The following is a 25,943-nucleotide window of genomic DNA, read 5'->3' on the forward strand; positions in this document are numbered from 1 at the left end:
TCTACCTCCGTCGGGCGTTTTGTCGTCAGAGGGCTGCCTCGGCGTGTGTCGCCAGAGGGCAGCCCCAACATTTGGTATCATGAGCCAGTTCGTCTTGGCGTGGTTTGCCGTGCCGGAGGCGTGCCGGCGATGACAGTGTTCGCCGGCGGCTGCGCGGGGCTTCGGGCCGTATGTCGGTCTGTTGAGGTGCGCGGCGTGGTGGTTGTCATGGCGGACGCGGAGGCGGCATACCGTGGGTCCGCGTGGAGCATGGCGGACGAGAAGTCCTCGGTGGTGCAGCTTCGGAGCGCTGCCGGAGGATGTGCTGCTGTAGGTGGCGACGAAGCTCACCGCCAGGGAGGTATGGGACTCCCTGAAGGTGACGTTCGTCGGCGCCGATCGGGTGCGCGCGGCGAGGCCGTGGAGCATGGCCATGCTGTACGTGCGGGGAGCGCGGAGGCCGCGGCGGACCTGCGTGGTGGCGCAGAGGCTGCGGTGGCGCGGCGTGAGCCGAGGGCGTGCAGATCACCGGAGGAGAACACATCCAGCGGAGCGCAGGACGGCCGCGTCGATCATGTCAGTGCGTGATCGTGTGCGCGAGCCGGGGCGTGCAGGGCGTGGCGTCATCGAGGAGCTCGACGTGTGTCGCCGAGGAAGAAGGTGGTGGCTGCGACGGCGTGTGGCGCTGTCCCAAGTCAGCGGTGTCTCGGTGGCGCGTGAGTCCGTGCTCGCGTTCGTGTTCACCGAGTCGTCCCAGGTCTCACGGATGAGCAGGTGGCTCCCGTACGAGAAGATCGGATCGCCATGCGTACGTGTGCGGACGATCGTGAAGAAGCAGGCACGGTGGCGACCGGCGTCAGCGTGCCAGGTCGAGTCCGCGGCTGTGACGACGACAACGACGGGAGCTGCAACAACTTCGGCGATGGCGAGGTCGTGGTTTAGGGGGAGAGTGTTAGCAATAAACCACGCATTGTATGGGTCATGCACGTAGTTAGCTGTAGTGGATGTCCGAGCGTCCGATGCTGGCCAGGTCTTGCCGTGTATGGTCATAGCTGAAGAAGCGGCAGCAAAAGAGATCAGATCATCATGCATGCATGGACAGCTGCAGTTCCGTTCGTGCGGAGAGGCAGGTCCGGGTCATGTGGATCATGGGTGATCAAGTCAGCTATTAGTGCGTGAGTGCATGTAGTGGAGCAGGTCGTGTGCATAAGAGCCGGACAGGTTGTTGCCTGGCTGTGTGCGTGCGTGCGTGAGGCTATATATAGCCATGTACGTGTATGGTGTGTCCACCGAGGTGTGTGTAATCAGTTGAGTGGAATAGAAGCCAATATACAGGCCGTTCGACGGCCGGGGCGTTCGTCGCCATAACCAAGTGTTTCTGTTCATCTTCTTCTACCTTCGTCGGGCGTTTTGTCGCCGGAGGGCTGCCTCGGCGTGTGTCGCCGAAGGGCAGCCCCAACAGGTATTTCAACGGAGCAACCACCCTTCTCTCCGTATCAGCCCAGGAGATGATCCGGACCTTCTTCTTCACAATGGGCGAGTTACTTATATATCAAACTCAAGAGTCTTGGCGTTTAAGTTTATGCGATCTGTGAATCGAATCTCTCTATCAAACATCTATCTATACTTATACTAATTTATGGCTCTCTAAAAAATCTCACGTTAATTAGATTTTATGAACCGTTAATCTGATGGGACCGAATTATTACGGTGTAGATCGATTCTTGATCTGTTAGATAAAAAATGATTTAAATAATATCTATACTTATACTAATCATGCACTCTCAAAAAATTCCTACGTTAATCAGTAAATATGAGCCGTACATCTGATGGGACCGATTTATTACGATGTAGATTGACCCATATAATTTAAGGCTGCAATTCTGTTTAGTTCCGCAAGAAAAAAAGCCCACGGACTTTCATTGTTAGAAGATGAAATAATAGGAGCGCCTGATTTGGTGGGCCACATGAGCCTCTCAGTTTAATGATGGAAAGCTAACATCATACGGCGTCTATCAGATCTACCTTTATGTTCTTTAAACATCCTGGGTCTTTCCAACCTAACCATACTTAGATCGCCTAGGTCAACCCCATGCACTCCCGTTTCCTAGCAGCAAACGCCCTCTTCTTCCGGTATCATATGTGTTGTGCTGCTCCGTCCAATCTCCTCACTGCGAAGGTTTGACCATGATGGCTCAGTTCTCCTACCAAGCGTTGGCAATGCTCCTGACCAAGGTACTCACCACCGAGCCCCTCCATCTATCCACAGCATGCCCAGCTAATTGGTCTATGTAGACCTTCTTGTGCATTACTACCCTAGATCTGATTAACTTCTGTGCGTGTCTCCTCTGCATGCGAGGCTCCAGTCTTAGGGAAGGCTCATCTCTCACGTAGCTTTTGTTGCAAACCTAGGTAGTTAATTATAATTATTATATCTCTAAATTGGAACAGAAATTTTGTTCTTTTAGTATAACTATATTTTAATAGTTAATAAATCACAAATGTTTGCTGCAGTCTACATATGATCGAGTCTTTTAGCTTTGATCCTCACTACCATCTGTGGAATTTTTATGTGCTGGTGGTAGTCCATTTTAAGTTGTTTCTACCAACTCTGCTGCTGCTTTGCAATCACTAAACATAAATTAATGGCCCTCTTTGATCAATCTGACAGTGATTTGATTTTGTTTATCCCTAACATTTTGTTGGTACTATGGACATTCACTACTCAATGACCTTGAATTAAGAAACTCTGTTGATTAATCACGATGCTTGGATGTCAATCTGTTTATGACGCACATATTTGAATGAAATGAGAACTGATTTAAGATGTGACCATGGGGTTCAAAGTCAACGGGTCAAGCATGGTAGTCAGAATTACGCGAAGATGTCTTTCATGGAGTTACATGTGCACGTAATTAGCTCGAGTACCGTTATAAGTAATTTAAAATTTATACTTATTTTTCCACCATATAATGTGCTACCATCATTTACTCTATTCAAATTGCATGTTTTGGAGTTTACATGTAGGCTTACCTACCATGTAAAACCGTGTGGCGCTACCAACTTAAGAAACGCAATGGGTTGTTCTCTTGACTCCTGGAAGTTAGTCATCTAATCTCTAAGGTTTTTCCGTCATGCTCTGTATTGATTCCTCTTAATTGGTATTTTAACAGAGATTTAACATTTATTAATTTTTCTGCAGAAAACTATTGTTTTACAGATGGAGTACACGACAAAGATAGCGGTACATCTTGTGGGTGAGAACAGTTGTAAGATTCCATGGTCGTCAAAACTCAACAAGAGTGTGATTTATACTGCTACAATTGCTTAACCGTGCATGTAAGATATTTTAAACGTATTATTTGTGTGTTATGTGTTTCTGTAGGCTTCTTTGAATGATTAGAACCGTAAGCTTTCTAGGGCTGACAAGAGTCAGTTTGCATGCGGGCCGTACAAAACTAGGCAGTGCTATCCTTTTTGAAGCAACACGCGTTCCAGAAGTTTTGAGTTCAAATTAATCATTTTAAAGATGGGGAGTATTGGGCAAAGATAAGGGTACATTATGTTGGTCGGATCAATGATAATATGTCCATGGTCATCAACAAGAGTGTGATTTATACTACTACCAGTGCATACCTCTGTATGATAATATTAAAGGTATTATTGTTGCTTTGCCGATTTTTGTAGCCTGCTTTGGGCGATCAGAAAGGTAAGCTATCTTACACAGTTAAGCAATTGGAAGAAGTATAAATCACACTCTTACAAGATATTCTCCAAAGTATTATTTCATTACCAATTTTGTAGGCTTACTCCCAGCATTTTTCTTTACCAGGGAATTTCTCTCATGACTAAATAGGCGAAAGGTAAATTCTCCAAAAGCACGGATAGTATTAATATACAGCTTTGTAGTCCAGGTTGAGGTCTTTTTTCAGCTCGAGCAAACTTAGAGTTATGGCACAGATATATTTAATCCAAATTACATGGTTTCCATTTCATATGCATGTTTCCATACCTCTTAAAGGAAAGTGGTCAGAGGAAATTCTGGAGCAATACATGGAATTATTTGTTTTGTTAGAATTTCAGTCTCATCTGATCGCCCCTTCATGCATTGAGGGTTGATTAAGTGTTCTCAGATGCTTAGGCATTAGCATGGTTGATTGAGGCCATGCTGCCCTGATTCTTGGCGACGATCCGATTCTTCTTTGCTATCGCAGGGCCTTTCATGTTTCATCTCTTTCCCGTGCAAATAATCATCTTATTGGTCGTCTATGTTCAATTCATTTGTAGGACCGCGTTCGTCGTATGGTTGTGACTCTACTTAGGTCACCAACATGCTGGAATTCCAGTATTTGACAGAAATATGGATACATGTTGTGGTTTAGAAGAATGGTAGGTTCTTAACATGAGCGTGATTTATTCTACCATGTGTTGAACTGTGTAATATATTCTTACAAATAGAAGTATTGCGTGTTTCATGTTTTTTTGTAGCCGTACTGTTATCTTTTATTAGTTTTTTTACCATGGAGTTTTGCTCATGACTAAGCTGACAAAGGGTAAATCCTTTAAAACCACGAATAGGTTAGTTCAGTTCAAGGTTGCTAAATTACATCTTTGCTCTACCAGTCAAAACGACATTAGTAAGTCTCGAGCTATTCAAAGGATGGCTTTTCCATGCACATTCTTATTTTTGTTAAGGTTTATTTCACAACTTCATTTCCAGATACCATACTAAATGAAAACAATTATTTGATTAGATTTTTAGATGTGACCGCTATGTATAGTTGCCACTATATATGCCTATTGGTAGAGTTGCCCACTACGTAGCAATGTATGTGTACCTTCATCATCTGCATGTGGATAATGCTACAATATAGTATCTTTGATTCTTCTTCTCAAATTAATATGAATCACTAAAAAAATCTAAGTAATTCATTTTAAAAAATCTAGCCCGTGCAAATGCACGGGTTGACGACTAGTATATATCTAAAGAGAGTCGGGCGTGAGCATAGCGGTGCAGCTGTTCTAGAGGAATGAAGAAAGAGTCGGGCGTGAGCATAGCGGTACAGCTGTTCTAGAGGAAGGAAGAGATGAATAATGAAGGGACAGCGGGACGTGGAGTATCTGCTCCCGAGCTCATTTGAGCTCGGGTGAACAGTAAAATCGAAAAAATTCAAAAAATGTTCAAACAATTCTGAAATTTTTTTGAGACCAACTTTGACAAAAGTTCTAAGTGCATGCAAAAATTTGGCATGAACTAACATTTCTACAAGGCGTGAAAAAATAAACAAATAGACACTCTGAAAATGCGCATTTTCAGAGCATCCATTTTGTTTATTTTGCCACGCCTTGTAAAAATGTTAGTTCATGCCTAATTTTTGCATGCATTTAGAAATTTTGTCAAAGTTGGTCTCAAAAAAAAATTCAGAATTTTTTGAACATTTTTAGATTTTTTTTCGATTTTACTGTTCACCCGAGCTCAAATGAGCTCGGGAGCAGAAATGCACTTTCGGGGACAGCGGCGTTTGTTTATTTTATGGCAGAAGTTGGCAGCTTGGGTGAATCGATATGCATGCATTGGGTGCATCTCGGTGTCTAATTTATGCCAGATGTTGGCGGTAGCTAGTGGCATGCACCGATATGGGTGCAGCTATGTTTATTTTATGGCAAGTGTTGGCAGTAGCGAGTAACAAACGCATCTCGAGGCATTAGAAAAACTCATGCCTGGCTTTGGAGCCTTCCCCATTCTCCACTCACCAGATCCATCCGACTAAGCTTCACCAACCCGGCGCCGGTTTTGAGCCCCTATTTATAGCGCTCACTTCTGCTCTCTAGGAAACCAAGCAACGCTGCGCCAATACAACAGTCACAACAACTCACATCCCTTACACCGGTTGTGCTAGCTTGATCATCACAGCAAGCAATGGCCTCCACCAACAGCTGGACCCATGAGATTGAGTCGTCGGTCTCTGCATCGCGCCTCTTCCGTTCCGGTGTCATGGACTGGCACACCCTGGCTCCCAAGCTCGCATCACAGATCATCACCAGCGCCCATCCTGTTGAGGGAGAAGGCGGCATCGCCAGTGTCACACAGTTTAAGTTCACCTCAAGTATGCATCATATATACAACTCATATCACCTGCAGTCTGGTACACATGGTCAAAGCATAATATATAGTTGATCTGGCAGCCATGACCTTCAACCTCATGAAGGAGAGGCTAGAGTCCATGGACGTGGACAAGTGCGAGTGTAAGACGACCCTCATCACCGAGGGTGGTGGCATCGGCACGGCGATCGAGACGGCCACGTCGCAGATCAAGGTGGAGCCGGCAGCCAACGGCGGCAGCATAGTAAAGGTGGAATGGACATACAAGCTGCTCCCAGGCGTGGAGGTGAAAGATGAGATAACCAAGGCCAAGGACCCTGTCACTGCTATATTCAAGGCTGTTAAACATAAGATAGAATAGAATCCTTCTGTTATTCGGTTAGTATCTCCTGCTTATTTTGTGATCTCTTGTACCGGATGTATCTTAGCGATCTCCACAACTTGTACGCCACGAAGACAACCGCCAATGCCATCTTGTCATGCTGATTCGATGAGAGTCACACCTCCTACATTTTCACCACGAGCATGCCACGCGACACACTCGTTGTCTCATCTTTGCCACAGGTGCCGCAACTCGCTGGTGACTCATCCCATGTTCGTCACAGGCGCCGCAACTCGCCGGTGACTCGCCTCCATGTTAGCCACCGGTGCCACAACTCACCGGCGACTCACCTTCATGTTAGCCACCGGTGCCGCAACTCGCCGGTGACTCGCCTTCTTGTTAGCCACCGGTGCCGCAACTCGCCGGTGACTCGCCTTCATGTTCGCCACCGGTGCCGCAACTCGTCGGTGACTCACTTCATGTTGTCGATGATGACGCACCTTATCGACGACTCGCACATAGAACTCCTTATGGCAATGGCCTCCGATCCATGGCCACCACCTCCATGCCGCCGGTGACACAACTTACCAGGCGACATACCTTTCTCCATCACTCATGACGCCGCTCGACGATGATGAAGACACACACCAGCCGCTAGCAGCATCATGCCGCCAACGACGTCCACCTTGCGCAACCGACGTCCCCCTCACATGGAGTCCGCCGCGCCGCCACCACCATGTCCGCCATAACAGCCACACCACCGCGCACCTTCATAGGCCGACACACGGCCTGGAGCTTCGCACGGCCGCCGACGAACGCCGCCATTGCCGACACGCCTCCGACACGGCGAACCACACCCAAAACAACCAAGCTCATGATACCAAATGTTGGCGCCGCCGTCGTCGCGGCGCCACTTCTCCTTCTACTTCCCGTTGTCTCTCACAACTCTCTCTTCTCTCAAGAGCACAAGAACACACACGCACGCACACAACCAAAGAAGATGACCAAGGGCTTTGCCCAGAATACTTCCTTGGTGAACAGAAAGACTACATTGTTTCTGCTCAGCCCTCACCGACCTCTTCCATTACTCAAGTGCAAATATATATATACAAGGACGAGGCACTAATGCTATGCACTCACGCACAACAACCCACTACCAGCACTAACTAATCCACTCCATGCACGCCCCAGCGCGTGTGCAGCATGCATCCCGTAACGGCCGGCCACACGACCCTGGACAACATCCAATGCACATGATTCAACTAACATGCTAACTAATTCCTGGATTGACTCAGCTAACTAACTCAACAATTTGGCTACTATCTAAACCACTAACATGCAATGCATGTACTAATTACTCATACTACTCGGTCATACACACATGCATAGACTGGCTAGTACTCCCACAGTGAGCACACATGCATGTGCACAAGTCACGTGTCAAGATTAATTTCAATAGCGGCCACCTACGGATGGAGATACGCTTCCTCATACGGTCATCAGAGCCTCTTCCTCCTAGATCGCACATAGAGTACCCTCTCCTCCGGTACCATGAGTACCCTTGCCACCCAACCTGCATCATCATCCACTTCCGCCCCATCCACAAGCACCACTCAGGTCGTTACGCTCGGCCCTCCTCCCCAAGAGAAGCTTACCAGGAGCAATTTTCTCCCGTGGAAAGTCATGCCCTTCAACCTCATGAAAGAGAGGCTCGACTTCATTGACGTGGACAAGTGCGAGTGCAAGTCAACCCTCATCGAGGGTGGTGGCATCGGCACGACAATCGACACGGCCACGTCGCACATCAAGGTGGAGCTGGCAGCTAACGGTGGGAGCGTAATGAAGGTGGAATCGACATACAAGTTGCTGCCAGGCGTGGAGGTGAACGATGAGATCACCATGGCCAAGGACTCTGTGACAGCCATTTTCAAGGCAGTCGAGGCCTACCTTATCGCCAACCCGGATGCCTACAACTAAATCAGTTGAGAGGGATAATATATGATTATGTTTTCCCTAGTTTGAGTTTTGCGTGCTTTCTTCCTGTTCTAATAAAGCTTCTCCAACCTCCAAGTAGTGACAGCAAGAGAGCTGACCATGGTGTGGACTTGAGAAGTTTAAAGTGTTTGTATTTGTAACTACTATCAAAGGTTGTTGTTTGATGTTGCTACTTGCTTGCGCACGTTCCTCTTGATTTTGTACTAGAATAAAAGGAAGTATCTGAAACATAAACATAACTCTATATATATTTTGAATTGGAAGTTTGTGGGCTGAGAAGTTCTTATGTTTGCTCGACTGAACATAATTTCACTCGCTCTTTTCAAATAGGAAGAGCTATTTTGAATGTACAATCCATTGTGTTTTTATTTTTGGCATCACATTTGCCTCTATTAGGGTTATGCAGTTACTTCAGATGTAGCTTTTTTGACGATTCGTCCAATCTTCTCCCGTTGAGCTACTCGAAATCTCCGTCCGCAGCCACGACCCTGCTATGCATGCATCATAGCCCCAACAGCCACCCAATCCTGCCTATAACATACCCTCAACTTCCTAGAACCCACTCAACGAGCCCTCTCCCCAGAACCTGCCTTCTCACCTATTGAGACTACAAACTCTGGCGCATGTTTTTGAGATGTCACGCCTTCCCATACCTGTCATATCATCATGAAATTTTGGAGACACATAGAAAACTTTTCATCATTCGTGGATTTATATTTTTTTTTCAAAAGTTTGCTATGTTATTTTGATTGTAATCTTTGCCCATAGAAGCAGATGAGCTCTACCACTGAAACTACCTCCTTCCCTACCATCTCTTGAATAAAACTCTTAATTCCATGGGAAATGCAATTCGGCTCGCGGGAGCATGTGCTCCTGTCCATGGAAAAAAAATTGATATGTCAAGAGAATCCTAACAAAAATGTTATGTTTTCTTTGTCACATCCAAATGCTACCTGAAATTTTTTACGCCAAAAGGTTAAGTATTTTGGCCTGTGCAAAAAAAACAAATTAAGCATCAATTGTTACCCCAAAATGTCACACCCAATTTTTTTTTAACCGACGAAACACCACTGCTGCGTTTCAAATGAAAATTGTCAGGCATGCTTGAGACAGCAACACGAACATCTACAAAAAAAATCCAGAGTTTTTGAAAATATTTACTATTATTTCTTGGATTACTGTTCATTCGGGTGCAAATGCATCCAGGAGCCAAAACACCTCTGCCTCAAGTCCATGTACAATGCAAGGTACTAGTTAGTTGCTTGATAAATAAAATAAAAAAATGAAGCACCCGTTTTTGTTTTTATAGCAGACGTGCCTAAATAAACACATGTCCTATTATACAAATAAAATAAGTATCGGTGCTTAAAAAAAAACCAATTCATTTCCGCATGCATCTCTGTAATCAACCTGCATTGTACATGATCAAAGATGATAAAGCGTGATATACAATGGTTTTGCTTAAAAAAACTAACGTGTGTTTTGCCAGTACATCCGGCGAGCAAACTATGATTACAAAGGAATGCAACCCAGCATCTGAACTAGCTGATTTATGTGTAATGATAAATGTACAGGCTTATCACAGGCATTTGTTAATGGGTAATGCAGCAGGCTAATCACCAACCACTAAACAAAAGCTCAAGCTTTCACAGCCAGCAATGATAAAAGGTTAGCCGACCGACGGTGCCATCCAATTTGGAAAAACTCATGCCTGGCTTTGGAGCCTTCCCTAGTCTCCACTGACCAGTTTTTGAGGCAGTCACAACTCACATCTCTTATATCGTTTTGGAAAAACTCTAAGCTTCACCAACCCCGGCGCCGGTTTTGAGCCCCTATTTATAGCGCTCACTTCTGCTCTCCAGGAAACCAAGCAACGCTGCGCCATTACAACAGTCACAACTCACATCTCTTATATCGTTTGTGCGAGCTTGATCATCACAACAAGCAATGGCCTCCAACAACAGTTGGACCCATGAGATTGAGCCGTCGGTCTCTGCATCGCGCATCTTCCGTGCCGGTGTCATGGACTGGCACACCCTGGCCCCCAAACTGGCGCCACAGATCGTCACCAGCACCTACCCTGTTGAGGGACAAGGCGGCATCGGCAGTGTTTGGCAGTTCAACTTCACCTAAGGTATGCATCATATATACAACTCATATCACCTGCACTCTGGTACACATGGTCAAAGCATAACACATAGTTGATCTTGCAGCCATGCCTTTCAACCTCATGAAGGAGAGGCTCGAGTTCATTGACGTGGACAAGTGCGAGTGCAAGTCCACCCTCATCGAGGGTGGTGGCATCGGCACGGCGATTGACACGGCCACCTCGCAGATGAAGGTGAAGCCGACAGCCAACTGTGGGAGCGTAGTGAAGGTGAAATCGACATACAAGCTGCTGCCAGGCGTGGAGGTGAACGATGAGATCTCCAAGGCCAAGGACTCTATGACGGCCATTTTCAAGGCCGCCGAGGCCTACCTTATCGCCAACCCGGATGCCTACAACTAAATCAGTTGAGAGAGATCATATATGATTTTTGCGTGCTTTCTTCCCGATCTAATAAAGCTTCTCCAACTTCCAAGTAGTGACAGCAAGAGATCTGACCACGGTGTGGACTAGAGAAGTTTAAAATGTTTGTATTTGTAACAATTATCAATGGGTGATATTGTTTGATGATGTTGCTGCTTGCTTGCGCACGTTCCTCTTGTTTTTGTACTGGAATAAAAAGAATTATTTGAAACATATAAAGAGCTCATATATGTATTTTGAATTGGATATTTATGTTCCGAGAAGGTTTTATTCTTGCCTTCTTTTTGAAAAGCAAGATGGCCCCCACGTCTGCATCATAAGGATGCATGCAATCATATATTATTAATAATGCAAAATTCAGCAGCAACCGAACAACATCAATCGATAAATAAAGCAAAAAATAAACCCTAAGGTTGTATACCTCGCGAGAGTAGCTCACCATATAGCCACTAACCCTATGTTACAATAGACATGAGAAACGGAAAAAATACATAACTCCTAGGCTATGCCTTCAAGAAGGAATCGTCACACATGCGTCGATGATGGCCAGACCACCACAAGGTTGAACTTCGGATTCTCATCCCCAAAGCCAAGCTTCAATCCACCACCTTCAGCAATGAAACAACGCACGCATCACATAGCACGATTAGAGACCGTGTGTTTCTGCGGAGTGCATAAACTCGTCGTTGAAGTCGTCCATACCATCGCCCTTTTCCGTCTGCACACACCTCAATAGCCGGATACCTCTAGAGAAGACAATGTAAGACAAAGACGTCCCATACAATCTGCATCCCGCTACTATCGCACCACCTTCCATCCAACAGCAACAGACTAAGCATGACACCCCCGCCAGAGCCACCATGCATCACCTGCCAGTAGCATGCATGACTTGATGTCTCCGAATAAGACATCATGTGTAGCATCCAACGGTGGCTTCAACTGTCGGTAACTGGCACTACCCAACAACTCCGAAAGAGGCACATGTGTCACCTGCCGAGCCACATCAAACCCAATTTGTTGATGGAGGGGCCGTACGATACCGCCACCAGTCGCAGAAATGTTGTCACCACCTTGATATCCAGACTCCGAGTCGCCCACACGCCACAGGAGTCCGCCCTCGTTGAGAAAGAGGGGTTGTTGCCCCAATTTCGAGCACTATAGGGACCACCCATATTCGCGCCCGCCACGATCCCGCATCAGACGCCGGAGGAAGATACGTCCGTCACTCAAATATAGGAAGAGATTGTTTTAATGTATAAGCCATTTTATTTTTATCGGCACCACATTTGCCTCTCTTAGGGTAATTTGGTTTCTTCGATGGTAGCTTTGTTGACGACACGTCCTATCCTCTCCTCATGAGCTACTCGGAATCTATGGACGCGGCCACTACCCCCTGCTATGCATGCCTCACAGCCCCAACAGACGCCCGATCCCGCCTATAATATCTCATCAACTTCCTCGACCGAAGACCCCACTCCATGAGCCCTCTCTGCAAAGGCTACCCAGATTTAACCCACAACCATTGCCTATGTACCAAGCTCCGACGGGCAATGCCGGTGAGCCCGGGTAAACCCCGAACCTGCCTTCTCACCTATTGGGTCTACGCACTCTGGCACATGTTTCTTAAATCCCACGCCTGCACAGACTGTCCACGGGACGCAAGCGCGCCATAATCGGAACACCGCCTTCACCACGTCCTCCATTCCTGCGACCTAAGGACGAACCCGAGCCCATGACCTTGTGCATTGGCTTCGCCATGCCACCACATGTCTAACCAACCAATCGTGCTACCCTGCCTTCATGAAGTGATGCTTGTGAGTGTTAGTGAATTATGCTAATGCTATTCGAGGCATGTCCATCATACCCATAATTATATTTTTGTTGCAAGAGTTCATCCAAAGTGTTTCCCCAAAAAAAGTGTTAGCTAGAGGAAATAGAATAATTACTAGTTGACTACTTTGTCTAAGTTAATGATTTTTTTGTTCTTATCATCTTGTCCTAACAGGCTTGCATATTAATGAGTGTCGCCTCTACAACTATGCTAAGTTTTCGTGTGAATAAAGCGTTGGGCTATCGACACATATCGGGCATAAGTGAATCAAAATATTCTCATTATTTTGGTTTGTACAGTGAGTTCCATATGATATTGTATCTTTCTTGAGTATGATCGAGATGTAATCTTGGGAAGTAGATGAGTGTATTTTACACTCACTTTTACCCATGTTTATAGTGGACAATTTCAGACTTTCCAAAGATAGTCACTTTGACTTGCCTATTTGTGACAACAAATTGGAAAGATTGTAAATCTCTTTGTTTCCTACATAAATTAACATTTTTAGGTGATGAATCAAGTCATAAAATGGAAATAATACGCGCAAAGATTAATGCCAATCAACCAAAGGCATGTAACCTAACTCCAGAGGTGAAGACGACATTCGGCATGACCATACGCTTGTACCAATGCTCATACGATGCTCCACCGACTTCGTGATGTCAGCACTGACAACTTCCGTGAAAGCACCCTAAGGTCGATTCACATAACATATAAACGGGAGAAAAAACCCTTCAACGTGGAGAGTCGCTCCATTCATCAAGTTCATCCATTCGCCACCGTGGTAACCATTACCTTCTACAACATTCATCACCACTGCATAGACATTTCCACTGTCATAGACTCCATCTCAATTAGCCATTGTACTTGTACTCAAGAGTACATTACATTTGGTAGCTGGTTCCTCCGAAGTTTCCCTCGGGATAGCAGGAGCAAGTTACGAGCTCTATCAGGTAAAGCCATTTATTAAAGACATTAGGAACGCAACTTCCTCAATCTATTCTCAATCTTTAAACAGGTAGGACGATGTGTCTGCTTCGGCTAGCTGTACCATGGAACCGGGTGCTCGAAGTGGGCCATTTTTTGTAAGCCGAACTAACGATGAGATGAATCGGAAGCAGGATTATGGTTGCCAACTATGATATCATTGTTTGTGATTTGTTCATGATGTGTGAGTAGTCCCGTCACGCTAATGTCCAAGGCATAGCCTCACAACCACTATGTATGTGTATTAAGTGATTGTGGATTTACTTTAAGATTTAACGTTATTTCTCTGTGTTGCACAATCATGGCTTTGCAGGTACCCAAGATATCGAAGACCAGAAAAGGAGAGGTAAGGACAGAGAGGACTGGAAGGCTATGCCGAATGTTGCCGATAGTAAGATTAGTATGGTAGTTAGAACCGAGTCTCTCGGGATTTCCTTAATAATAGAGGTAACCCCATGAGATAGACATGGCTTTGATGGGCTAAGAGAAGTTCAATGCGGTGGCAGTATGTCGTCATGTTATTTGTAACTTTTTGTACATGAAATATGAATACATTTTCTATGTGCCTGCAAAGTTTCATTACCATATGACATGGGGGGAGCTCAGGACAGAAAAAAAATAAAATCTATGTTCCGAAGTAAAAAAAAAAATCTTTCTTAAAACTTTGATTTTTGTTTTTCTTGTCTAGAGCTCTCCCGGTGTCATACCGTCAAGAAATTTTGGAGATGCATTGAAAACTTGTTCATCTTTCATGGATTTATATTATTTTTAAATGTATATTATTTTTATTTTACTTTTCATCCAAAGAAGCAGATGAGCTCGAGCATTAAAACTCGCTCCTTCCCCTGATCATTTCTTGAATAAAACTCTTAAGTCCATGTAAAATGCAAGGTGCTAGTTAGTTTCTTCAAAAATAAATCAACTTTTATTAAGCACCAATTTTTGTTTTTATAGCAGACGTGCCTAAATAAACGCATGCGCTTGGCTCCCTTGTATCGCTCCCGGCTAATCCCGGGGCCCTCCGGTGATGGGGACGGCGGGGATCTAGGCTGCAGCCCCACGGTCTGGAGGGACCGGCGACACGAGATCGCCCTTCGTTCTTTGTCTTTCCCAACGGTTCGGCACTGCTCCGCTGCTTCGTGGGAAGGGCGGACCAGGAGGGGATGTGGCCATGGTTGACTGGTCGACGGTGCATTCGGCGAGATGTGATCTGGCCGGTGCTACTGGCGATGGTGGCCATCTCCTCCATTGGAGGTGGTCGGCCTAAGGCTAGATGGTCACATCTCGAGATCCGTCGTCTAGTTCCAGCTGTGAGTTGGGAAGACACAGTTGCGGATGAAAACCAAGCCGATGGCAGGCGATGACGGTGTTCTGTGTCGTTACCTTGATGAAGGCATCGTCGTGTAACTACTGTCATCCCACTCGTGCTGCTCCGGGGGAAACCTAGGATCTAGTCTTCCAGATTGGACGATGGCGGTATTGCGGTGTCGTCTTCTCTCTTGGGAGCATCGTTTGTGGAGCAAAGCTGGAAGACAGAGGCAGGAGGTGGTGCGGCTTCGTCTTGGACGAAGCTTTCGGTGGAGATGTCAAGGCATGCCTGGCCGATAGGTGATACGTACGCTCGAGGTCATACCTGGTCAGCAGGTGTTTCGCACGACAGATGTCCAGAATCTTCATGTGTGGACGGACGAGCGTGGGATGGTGGCGCCGTTGGGCTCCGTGGTGGCGTCGACGGATGGACGGACTTGCAACGATGAAGCAGATCTCTCTCCTGAAGATGGATCAACAGTTAGATGATTATGGCGGCGTCTAAAACATATGCATGTGGTGTACGCTTTATGAATGCTGCACTAGGTTCCGATATGTTATGTGGATGGATTGACAATGGCTCCTGTTTTAGATATGGGGAGTGAGAGCACTCCATATTGTCGAATTTTGTAGGTGTGAGTGATGGTTCGGATGACTTGATATATGTTTTTGTTAGAAACATGTTAAATAATAAATAAAGATGGCCGTATGCATCAATTTATGCAGAGAACGGGATTTTAACCTCCTTTTTCAAACAAAAAAAATCTCTGTAATCAGCCTTCATTGTGCATGATCAAAGTTGATAAAGCGTGATATATATACAATGGTTTTGCTTAAAAGAAACAACAACGTGTGTTTTCCAGTACATGCGGTGAGCAAAATATGATTATAAACGAATGCAACCCAGCATCTCAACTAGCTGATTTATGTGTAATGATACATGTACAAGCTCACAGACATTTGTTAATGAGTAACACAGCTGGATAATTATCAGCTACTAGTACTAGAGCAATTTCCCCACGGGGACCGTGGTGCAATTCTTCTCCTAACTAAAGATTGACAAGCTCTTAAAAACAACACTAAAGATTGACAAAAGCACGGGCTTTCAGACCCAGCAATGATAAAAGCTTAGCCGCCATCCAATTTGGAAAAGCTCTTTGGCGCCTTCACCACTCTCCACTCACCAGACCCATTCGGGCCAAGCTTCACCAACCCCGCTTTCGAGATCCTATATATAGCGCTCACTTCTGCTCTCTAGAAAACCAAGCAGCTCTGCGCCATTACAACAGTCATAGTTCACATCATTTGTTGTACTTGTACTAGCTTGATCATCATAGCAATGGCCTCCACCAACAGCTGGACCCATGAGATTGAGTCGCCGGTCGCTGTCACGCCTCTTCCGTGCCGGCGTTATGGACTGGCACACCTTGGCCCCCAAGCTCGCGCCATAGATCGTCACCAGCGCCCACCTTGTTGAGGGAGAAGGCGGCATCGGTAGTGTCAGGCAGTTCAACTTCATCTCAGGTATATATGCATCATATATACAACTCATATCACCTACTGTCTGGTACCTATGGTCAAACCATAACACATAGTTGATCTTCCAGCCATGCCCTTCAACCTCATGAAGGAGAGGCTCGAGTTCATTGACGTAGACAAGTGCGAGTGTAAGTCGACCCTCATCGAGGGTGGTGGCATCGACACGGCGATCGAGACGGCCACATCGCACATCAAGGTGGAGCCGGCAGCCAACGGTGGGAGCGTAGTGAATGTGGAATCGACATACAACCTGCTGCCGGGCGTGGAGGTGAATGATGAAATCACCAAGGCCAAGGACTCTGTGATGGCCATTTTCAAGGCCGCCGAGGCCTACCTTATCGCCAACCTGGATGCCTACAACTAAATCAGTCGAGAGGGATTATATGTGATTATGCTTTCCCTAGTTTGACTTTTGCGTGCTTTCTTCCACATCTAATAAAGCTGCTCCAACCTCCAAGTAGTGACAACAAGAGAGCTGAACATGGTGTGGACTTGAGAAGTTTAAAATGTTTGTATTTGTAACAACTATCAAAGGGTGTTCTTCCTTGATGTTGCTGCTTGCTTGCGCACGTTCCTCGTGATTTTGTACTAGAATAAAAGGAAGTATCTGAAACACAAACAGAACTCGTATATATATTTTGAATTGGAAGTTTGTGGGCTGAGAAGTTCTTATGTTTGCTCGACTGAAGATAATTTCACTCGCTCTTTTCAAATAGGAAGAGCTATTTTTAATGTACAATCCATTATGTTTTTATTTTTGGCATCACATTTGCCTCTAATAGGTTTATGCGGTTTCTTCAGATGTAGCTTTTTTGACGATTCGTCCTATCCCCTCCCGTTGAGCTACTCGGAATCTCCGTCCGCAGCCACGACCCCTGCTATGCATGCCTCATAGTCCCAACAGCCACCCAATCCTGCCAATGATATGCCCTCAACTTCCTAAAACCCACTCCATGAGCCCTCTCCGCTCAGGCTACTTGGATTTAACCCACAACTGCCGCCTATGTACCAAGCTCCGACGGCGATTCCGGTGAGCCCAGGTAAACCCAGAACCTGCCTTCTCACCTATTGAGGCTACAAACTCTGGCGCATGTTTTTGAGATGCCACGCCTTTCCATACCGTACATACACAGCCGCGAGCGCGGCATACATGAACACTGCCACGATCACCATTCCAATGAGGTAAGCACCAACCTGGGCCCGGGACCTTGTGCATTGGCTTTGCCATGCCACCGCATGTCTAACCGACCAATCGCGCTACTATGCGTTCATGAAGCGATTCTTGCGAGTGTTAGTGAATTAAATACCGTGCTCTTTGAGGCATGCCCCTCATATCCAAAATCATATTTTTATTGCAATAGTTCTTTTAAAGTGTTCCTGAGAAAAAAAACATGTTAGCTAGACAAAATAAAATAATTACTTGTTGACTACTTTGTACTAAATTATCTATGTGCCTGCAAAGTTTCATGACCATATTATGACATGGGGGAGCTCAGGACAGAAAAAAAAGTTATCATTTTTTTTGTCCCGATCTCTCTTGACGTCATATCGTCATAAAATTTTGGAGACACATAGAAAACTTTTCATCTTTATGGATTTATATATTATTTTTTCAAAATTTTCCTATGTTATTTAGATTGTACTGTTCGCCCATAGAAGCAGATGAGCTCGACCACTGAAACTACCTCCTTCCCTAACCATCTCTTGAATAAAACTCTTAATTCCATGAGAAATGCAATTCGACTCGCGGGAGCATGTGCTCCTGTCCATGGAAAATGAATTTTGATATGTCAAGGAAATCCTAACAAAAATGTTATGTTTTCTTTGTCACATCCAAATGCTACTCGGAAATTTTTAGGCCAAAAGGTCAAGTATTTTGGCATCTGCAAAATAAACAAATTAAGCATCAATTGTTACCCCAAAATATCACATTCAATTTTTTTTCCACCGACGAAACACCACTGCTTCGTTTCGGATGAAAATTGTCAGACATGCTTGAGACAGTAACACGAACATCTATAAAACACCTCTGCCTCAAATCCATGTACAATGCAAGGTGCTAGTTAGTTGCTTGAAAAATAAAATAAAATAATTAAGCACCCGTTTTTGTTTTTATAGCAGACGTGCCTAAATAAACACATGTCCTATTGTACAAATAAAATAAGCATCGGTTCTATAAAAAAGAACCAATTCATTTCCACAGGCATCTCTCTTCAGCCTGCATTGTACATGATCAAAGATGATAAAGCGTGATATACAATGGTTAACGTGTGTTTTGCCAGTACATGCGGCGAGCAAACTATGATTACAAAGGAATGTAAACAAAGATGGTTGGATGCCCATTGATGCACAGAACGAGGTTTTTAACCTTCTTTTCCAAAAAAAATTCTCTGTAATGAGCCCGTATTGTGCATGATCAAAGTTGATAAAGCGTGATATACAATGGTTTTGCTTAAAAGAAACAACAACGTGTGTTTTCCAGTACATGCGGTGAGCAAAATATGATTATAAACGAATGCAACACAGCATCTCAACTAGCTGATTTATGTGTAATGATACATGTACACGCTTATCACAGGCATTTGTTAATGGATAATGCAGCTGGCTAATCACCAACCACTAGAAGAATTTCCCCACGCGGAGAAAAGCTCAAGCTTTCACACCCAGCAATGATAAAAGGTTAGCCGACCGACGGTGCCATCCAATTTGGAAAAACTCATGCCTGGCTTTGGAGCCTTCCCCAGTCTCCACTGACCAGACGCATCCGACTAAGCTTCACCTGATAGATCCCGTGGATCTTAGGCTAGATGTGTTCGATATGAAATAGTAGATTTATTACCTTATGGTGAACTCGATGAGCTCTTTCGAGAGACCGTCGTGAGGTGGTGACGACGGTGGGGAAGCAGAGAGAGATCCGGTAGCGGCGGTGATGGACTTACCATCGCTTCAGTGCTACCCTCTGGATCGAATTAGGGTTGAGAGTGGGGAACCAGTGGCGGCGGCGAACCTCGTGTCATGTGCCATGGTCCCCACCTCCTCTATATAGCACTGCGCGATAGGGGGCCACCAGCCTTGTTTGGGATGGACGCCCCCGATCAGGGCGTGGGTCAAGGTTCCAATGGGCCGTTGGGCCATTGAAGAGAGATCAACCTAACATTCTCCCCCTCGATCTCATCATATGCTTTTAACTTTACTCGTTTCGCAACAGATCAATACATAAGGCATGTTTCATCGTCACGGCTCAATTGGCGATGGAATCAGACAACCACAATGTACCTGTCTATTTTGAGACAGATTCTTTAACCTTGGGCCCTTTATTGTCCGGAAATTTTAGACTACGCCATAAAACCCATGTCGATTGTGTGTTCTCCGAACACCCTGGGCGGTAAGCCTTTGATAAGCAGATCTGCAAACACTTGTTTGTTGCTTTTATGCTTCAAGCATTTTTCCACAATTCCGGACTTTCTCCTTCACAACACGCAACTCTTTGTCAGTGTGTTTGGCATCAACACTAGACTCGTTGTGACAGGAGAGAAAGAACTTAAAATGTTATCGTTGTTGTCAACCATTATCAACTCCGGGTACAGGTAGCCTTAACCATTTTGCCTGTCCCTCAGCCTCATATCAAGCTATAACATATCATTGCATCACATTGATGACAATCGTTTCACTCATTTGGAGATTTTCCACACAAAACTCCGAGTATGGAAGTTAGCGACGATTGTGGATTTCGCTATACATTTCACAAGTCCTGCCTTTGTACTCACAATCTTTTGAGAGCACTTATTTCTTTCAGCATGAGGCCTATATCTTTGATTCCATTCCATTAATTTATCTATGGACTGGACATTGCCAAAACAACCCGGATATATACGTGAACTGTGTCAGGGTAATATCTTGAGCTTTCAACAACTGAAGCATATGGTACCATATTCGTTTACAATCTTTTTTTATTAACTTTTGAAACACCATAGTTTCCAGTTCAATTACCCTTGACTATAAGAACAGGCGTAGGTTTTCTCGTATGCATACTTTAGAGATCTTTCCTAGCATGTCCATGCGACATTTCTAATACCCCTTTTATTCTTTTGAACTTTGAGGACAAGAACTTCTTCTCTCCTCCTACACTAGAACTGACATCACCACTAGCAAGTAGGACGTCATCCAGATGCACAGGAATTGGGAAACGAATTTCCCATTCTATAACTTTGCATGGATGCAATTGTCCTCTTATTTTCTTTGCAAAAATCTTTCGATTTAAGTCATGTTTTACACCTTTACATATTTCCTTTGGAGTCACATTTGCCTTGTAGACCCTTCATAAAGTCTATGTTAGTGAAATTCAAATGATGGAATTTCACTAACATAGACTTTATAGTAGTCACAAGTGTCTGATTTTCACATTCCTAGAGACCATCAAAATCTCAGGTACTTGCACTTCTTTCATATGGGGTTGTCGTTGCTCTGTCATTGCCAAGAGGCAAATTAATTCTATAGTCACCCATTTCCAAAAGGCAATAGGTTTTACAGGGACCTGTATCACAAGATCCCTTGTAGAGCTTACAACATGTGTTGTATAGGTCATACAACATGCTCCCCCAGATTACTCCATCTTCACTAAAGAAATGGCGTATCTTTAAACTTTCTTCTTTATGACACTTTAAGCACCATTGTTGTATTCCTTAGTCTGCTTTCAGAACTATAAAAGATCCGGAAATACAACTGTTTCTTTTCTTTAGGGGTATCATAATGACGGTATTCTAATGACTGTCGTACTCCCCTTGACAATCACATTCTTCATTAATGGATCACTTTAGATGCATAATGTGCATCACATCATCTAAAGTACAGAGGAGTAATGTGCATCACATCATCTAAAGTACAGAGGAGTCATGAAATACACTACAATGTATTTCATGTCTCTTTCTCCCCCTCGAAATGTGGCTAGAACTTTTCTGCCACAATTTCGAAACCCATTAATAGCTCTTGTGAAATGAGGAAACTTCGATTATCTAGCTCATTCATCTTATCACTTCATGTAAAATGAAGTTATAAGTTAACTAGTATGGGAGTACTTTTTCCTCATTTTATTTCAGAAACTCAACAGAGTTCTTTATAATTGTCACTTTTGCAAGTCACACTTGCATATCATTCTTGTCTTTAGGTTCCTCTGTTACTTTTATCCTTTCTGGATTTAGTGATTGCTTAATGACTGTTACACATAAGGTGTACGGTCGATACTAGGAAGGCTTAATAGCTACTCCATACTTTTCTCCCATAGTGGGACACATTAAGTGCACATGAGTCATCATAACTTTCTCCTGTCATCCAGGATAAGGCATTTGTCAAAATTTCTCCCGCCATACACGGATTGTTGACATAATACAATGTCAACTTTACCCGGTTACGCAGGCATTTTTCCCAGACTTTTCCCGCCATGCGGGTAATTCCCTGTAAGGGACATAAATGCCATAGTTGGCTCTTTTGACTGCATCAAATTCAGAAATAAATCTGAATTATCTTTGACACACATGTTTGATCCGACGTTGGTCAAATTAAACATGCATGTTGCTTGTTTCATTTCAATCATGTTGACTGAAAAAAAGGAGACTTCATCATAGAGAGTACATCAAAGACATTCGTCAACCAAGACTCTCAATGCTCTATCTCTTTTCTTTTCTTGAATTAATATCCAGGAGTTCTTTTCTTGTGAAGCCATTCTTTAGAGAAAATTTATTCCCTCAAGTTATGACCTTTCTTTTCCATCTTTCGGGTCACTAGTAGCCAAAACATTCGCTTTCATGAGTGAAAGCTTGAATAACTTTTAGTCTGAGAAAACTTAGTCAATAAACAACGGTAATGAGCATAAAAATAACCCTACGTTGGTCTGATTAAAATCATGCACATTAAACCTTTTAAAACTTTCTGGAATATTCTAAATCACCGTGGTGGCAGATTAGAATAAAACATCATCCTTCTAAATTAATTCCATATCACCGTTGGGCAGAAATGGAAATAATGCATATAACTCATAAACAATGTGATGATAGTATTCTTATTGAACAACTTTGCTAAGAAATAATCATCATCATTAACCATATTGCAGCAGAAATAGAAATATGCATTTCTCTATCTGTGCTCCAAAAATTGATCACTTTGATACAAAATTTATCAGAGATTTAAGCTTTAAACATAAGATGACTCACACAATTATAGTATTGTTATCATCAACGTTGGTCAGAAAATAACAATATCATATTTAACTTTAAAACAAACATCATTCTATTGTCATAGCGGACACTGTTTGAATCTTATTTCACCCACAAGGGAAAAACTTTGCTAATAACAGTTCTTCCAATTAAATTTTCCCGTTGGTTCCAATTTAATTGGAGGACTAAACCTTTTTACTTTGCAGCGGAAAAAAGTGAATATAAAAATTTATGTACCTTTACAGAAAAATATTCTCTTAAAATTAAAAATTCATGAACTTTATAATCCCTTTTACAAAATCCATGAACTTTTGTTTTTCTGAAAATCTTTCTTTTATTTTCAGAACCCTTTTAATTTTCTTTTCAGAAAAATCATGTTACTATTACAGAAAAATATTCTGTCATAATTAAAAATCCATGAACTTTATAATCCCTTTTATAAAATCCATGAACTTTTCTTTTTCTGAAAATCTTCTTTTATTTTCAGAATCTTTTATTTTTCTTTTCAGAAAAATCATCATTGCTTTTACAAAAATTTCGAACATCTATTTTCTACTTTCTAAACAATATTTCCGTTGAAAAAAATGCATAGAAAATCATTTTAAGTCTGCCTAAAACTAGACAGAAAAGTAAAACGTTCCTTTAATGAAAAAGAAAATAACCGGCATGGGCCGGCCTGGCTGTCGCCCACGTGTGGCCTGGGCAGTGGCCTAACTTGGGTCGAGGCTTTCCTGGCCCGACGGCTCCTGTGCCTGGTCAGGGCAGGGCTGAACCGCCACTCCCGCCACTTTGCCTCGGCCTCGCGCGGCGCCCCCTTGCGGCCCTTGGTGGCCTGGCTCCCTTCGGCCTGTGAGGCCCGCGCCGCTTAGGGTTTCGTCGTGGACCGTCGGATTAGATCCGACGGCCGGGCGCGTCTATCACTGGGATAAAAACTCTCTCCTCACCAGCGAAACCCTAACCTCTTTCATTTCTCTCCCAACCCCGCCGCTCTCTTCTCTGTGGTTTTTCCACGAGCGCGTCGCGGTAGCAGGGCCTTGCACCGGCGGGTTCCTTCCCCGATGAGGGGTTGCCTGTGGTGCCCCGACGCCGCGCCTCTCCCTCCCTTTGCGTTCCATGGTGGCCATGGCCTCCCTCGCGTCGGTGCAATGCATGCCCCGCCGAGGAGGTCCCTGAGCCCCGCGTCGCAGCTCACGCGCGGAGGCTTGTGCCCCACCGGAGGGTGTGGCGATAGGCGCCGGTCGTGGCGGCCTAAGGCCCCGCGTCGGCCTTGTCTTCCTCTCGGGCCTTTGATCCTGTGGCACTGTGGCCACCTTCTTCGCCGGTGGTGCGTTTCCCTTCGTGGAAGCGCACCGCCGTCGAATGGCGTGCTCGTGGTGCCGTTTCTTTTCATTTTCTTTAACAGGGAAAACTGCGGCATCATTCCCGTACCTTTGCCGGCGCGCGCGAGCACCTTCGCGGTGAACGCGCCACCATCAAGGGAGCGGTGTTGATGCCCTTTGCCAGCTCGTTCTTGGCCATTATCCCCTCCCCTTTGTTTTCTTTTTGTTGCCTTTTTCAGATTGGATCCGATTCACTTCTTTGTTTTCATGCTGGATCTAGATCCATACTTTGCCTCCACAGAGGTAGGGTCTTCTTCCCCACACCTCGGCATGCTGATGCGTGTGTGGATTGAGAGGAACAGGCGCGGCCTTGCGGCGGTGCTTCTTTGTCGGAGAGAACTCCGGTGAAGCTTTCTTTTCTTTGATCTTTGCCCTTCTCGGGTTCATATCGGGGAGGGGGAATCTTTACTTGTACTTCTTCATCCGAAAACACATCAAAAAGCCTCGTGGCTATGATACCATTAATAGATCCCGTGGATCTTAGGCTAGATGTGTTCGGTATGAAATAGTAGATTTATTACCTTATGGTGAACTCGATGAGCTCCCTCCAGAGACCGTCGTGAGGTGGTGACGACGGTGGGGAAGCAGAGAGAGATCCGGTAGCGGCGGTGATGGACTTCCCATCGCTTCAGTGCTACCCTCAGGATCAGATTAGGGTTGAGAGTGGGGAACCAGTGGCGGCGGCGAACCTCGTGTCATGTGCCATGGTCCCCACCTCCTCTATATAGAACTGCGCGACAGGGGCCCACCACCCTTGTTTGGGCTGAACACCCCTGAGCAGGGCGTGGGTCAAGGTTCCAATGGGCCGTTGGACCCATTGAACGAGAGATCAACCTAACATCACCAACCCCGACACCGATTACAACTCACATCCCTTATACCGGTTGTGCTAGCTTGATCATCACAGCAAGCAATGGCCTCCACCAACAGTTGGATCCATGAGATTGAGTCGTCGGTCTCTGCATCACGCCTCTTCTGTGCCGGTGTCATGGACTGGCACACCCTGTTCCCCAAGCTCGTGCCACAAATCGTCAGCGCCCTCCCTGTTGAGGGAGAAGGTGGCATCAGCAGTGTCATGCAGTTCAACTTCACCTCAGGTATGCATCGTATATACAACTCATATCACCTGCAGTCTGATACACATGGTCAAAGCATAACACATAGTTGATCTTGAGCCATGCCCTTCAACCTCATGAAGGAGAGGCTCGATTTCATTGACGTGGACAACTGCCAGTGCAAGTCCATCCTCATCGAGGGTGGTGGCATAGGCACGGCGATTGAGACGGCCACCTCACAGATCAAGGTGGAGCCGACAGCCAATGGTGGGAGCATAGTGAACGTGGAATCGACATACAAGCTACTGCCAGGCGTGGAGGTGAACGATGAGATCTCCGAGGCCAAGGACTCTGTGACGGACATTTTCAAGGCCGCCGAGGCCTACCTTATCGCCAACCCGGATGCCTACAACTGAATCAGTTGAGAGAGATCATATATGATTATACATTCCCTTGTTTGATTTTTGCGTGCTTTCTTTCCGATCTAATAAAGCTTCTCCAACTTATAAGTAGTGACAACAAGAGATCAGACCATGGTGTGGACTAGAGAAGTTTAAAATGTTTGTATTTGTAACAATTATCAATGGGTGTTGTTGTTTGATGATGTTGCTGCTTGCTTGCGCACGTTCCTCATGTTTTTGTGCTGGGATAAAAAGAATTATTTCAAACATGTAAAGAGCTCATATATGTATTTTGAATTGGATGT

General features: G+C 44.8%; 3 protein-coding genes and 2 pseudogenes across 3 annotated transcripts; all 5 read left to right on the forward strand.

The window, feature by feature from the left end:
• Positions 1 to 378: 378 nt before the first annotated feature.
• LOC123413113 lies at positions 379 to 1,261 on the forward strand. Its single transcript, XM_045106061.1, has one exon. It carries the CDS (start codon positions 407 to 409, stop codon positions 968 to 970), a length of 564 nt encoding a protein of 187 aa, XP_044961996.1. The 5' UTR covers positions 379 to 406; the 3' UTR covers positions 971 to 1,261.
• Positions 1,262 to 5,853: 4,592 nt separating this feature from the next.
• On the forward strand, positions 5,854 to 8,381 carry LOC123412573 (pathogenesis-related protein 1-like). The gene is made up of 2 exons (XM_045105523.1): positions 5,854 to 6,086; positions 8,086 to 8,381. Exons 1-2 carry the CDS (start codon positions 5,900 to 5,902, stop codon positions 8,379 to 8,381), a joined length of 483 nt encoding a protein of 160 aa, XP_044961458.1. The 5' UTR covers positions 5,854 to 5,899.
• A 1,939-nt stretch (positions 8,382 to 10,320) lies between these two features.
• On the forward strand, positions 10,321 to 10,932 carry LOC123411677 (annotated as a pseudogene).
• A 5,396-nt stretch (positions 10,933 to 16,328) lies between these two features.
• LOC123412765 lies at positions 16,329 to 17,129 on the forward strand (annotated as a pseudogene).
• A 7,966-nt stretch (positions 17,130 to 25,095) lies between these two features.
• LOC123413047 (pathogenesis-related protein 1-like) lies at positions 25,096 to 25,733 on the forward strand. The gene is made up of 2 exons (XM_045105991.1): positions 25,096 to 25,279; positions 25,358 to 25,733. Exons 1-2 carry the CDS (start codon positions 25,096 to 25,098, stop codon positions 25,651 to 25,653), a joined length of 480 nt encoding a protein of 159 aa, XP_044961926.1. The 3' UTR covers positions 25,654 to 25,733.
• Positions 25,734 to 25,943: the final 210 nt, after the last annotated feature.

Source organism: Hordeum vulgare, chromosome 7H (assembly GCF_904849725.1).
Source record: "Hordeum vulgare subsp. vulgare chromosome 7H, MorexV3_pseudomolecules_assembly, whole genome shotgun sequence".
In the NCBI taxonomy this organism is placed as follows: Eukaryota; Viridiplantae; Streptophyta; class Magnoliopsida; order Poales; family Poaceae; genus Hordeum; species Hordeum vulgare.

Bases quoted from the DNA above. Each gene is read 5' to 3' on its own strand.
- LOC123413113 (XM_045106061.1), top strand. From the start codon at position 407: ATGGCCATGCTGTACGTGCGGGGAGCGCGGAGGCCGCGGCGGACCTGC.
- LOC123412573 (XM_045105523.1), top strand. From the start codon at position 5,900: ATGGCCTCCACCAACAGCTGGACCCATGAGATTGAGTCGTCGGTCTCT. The intron at 6,087-8,085 runs GTATGCATCATA...TCCCGTGGAAAG, and splicing joins ACAGTTTAAGTTCACCTCAA to TCATGCCCTTCAACCTCATG.
- LOC123413047 (XM_045105991.1), top strand. From the start codon at position 25,096: ATGGCCTCCACCAACAGTTGGATCCATGAGATTGAGTCGTCGGTCTCT. The intron at 25,280-25,357 runs GTATGCATCGTA...GTTGATCTTGAG, and splicing joins GCAGTTCAACTTCACCTCAG to CCATGCCCTTCAACCTCATG.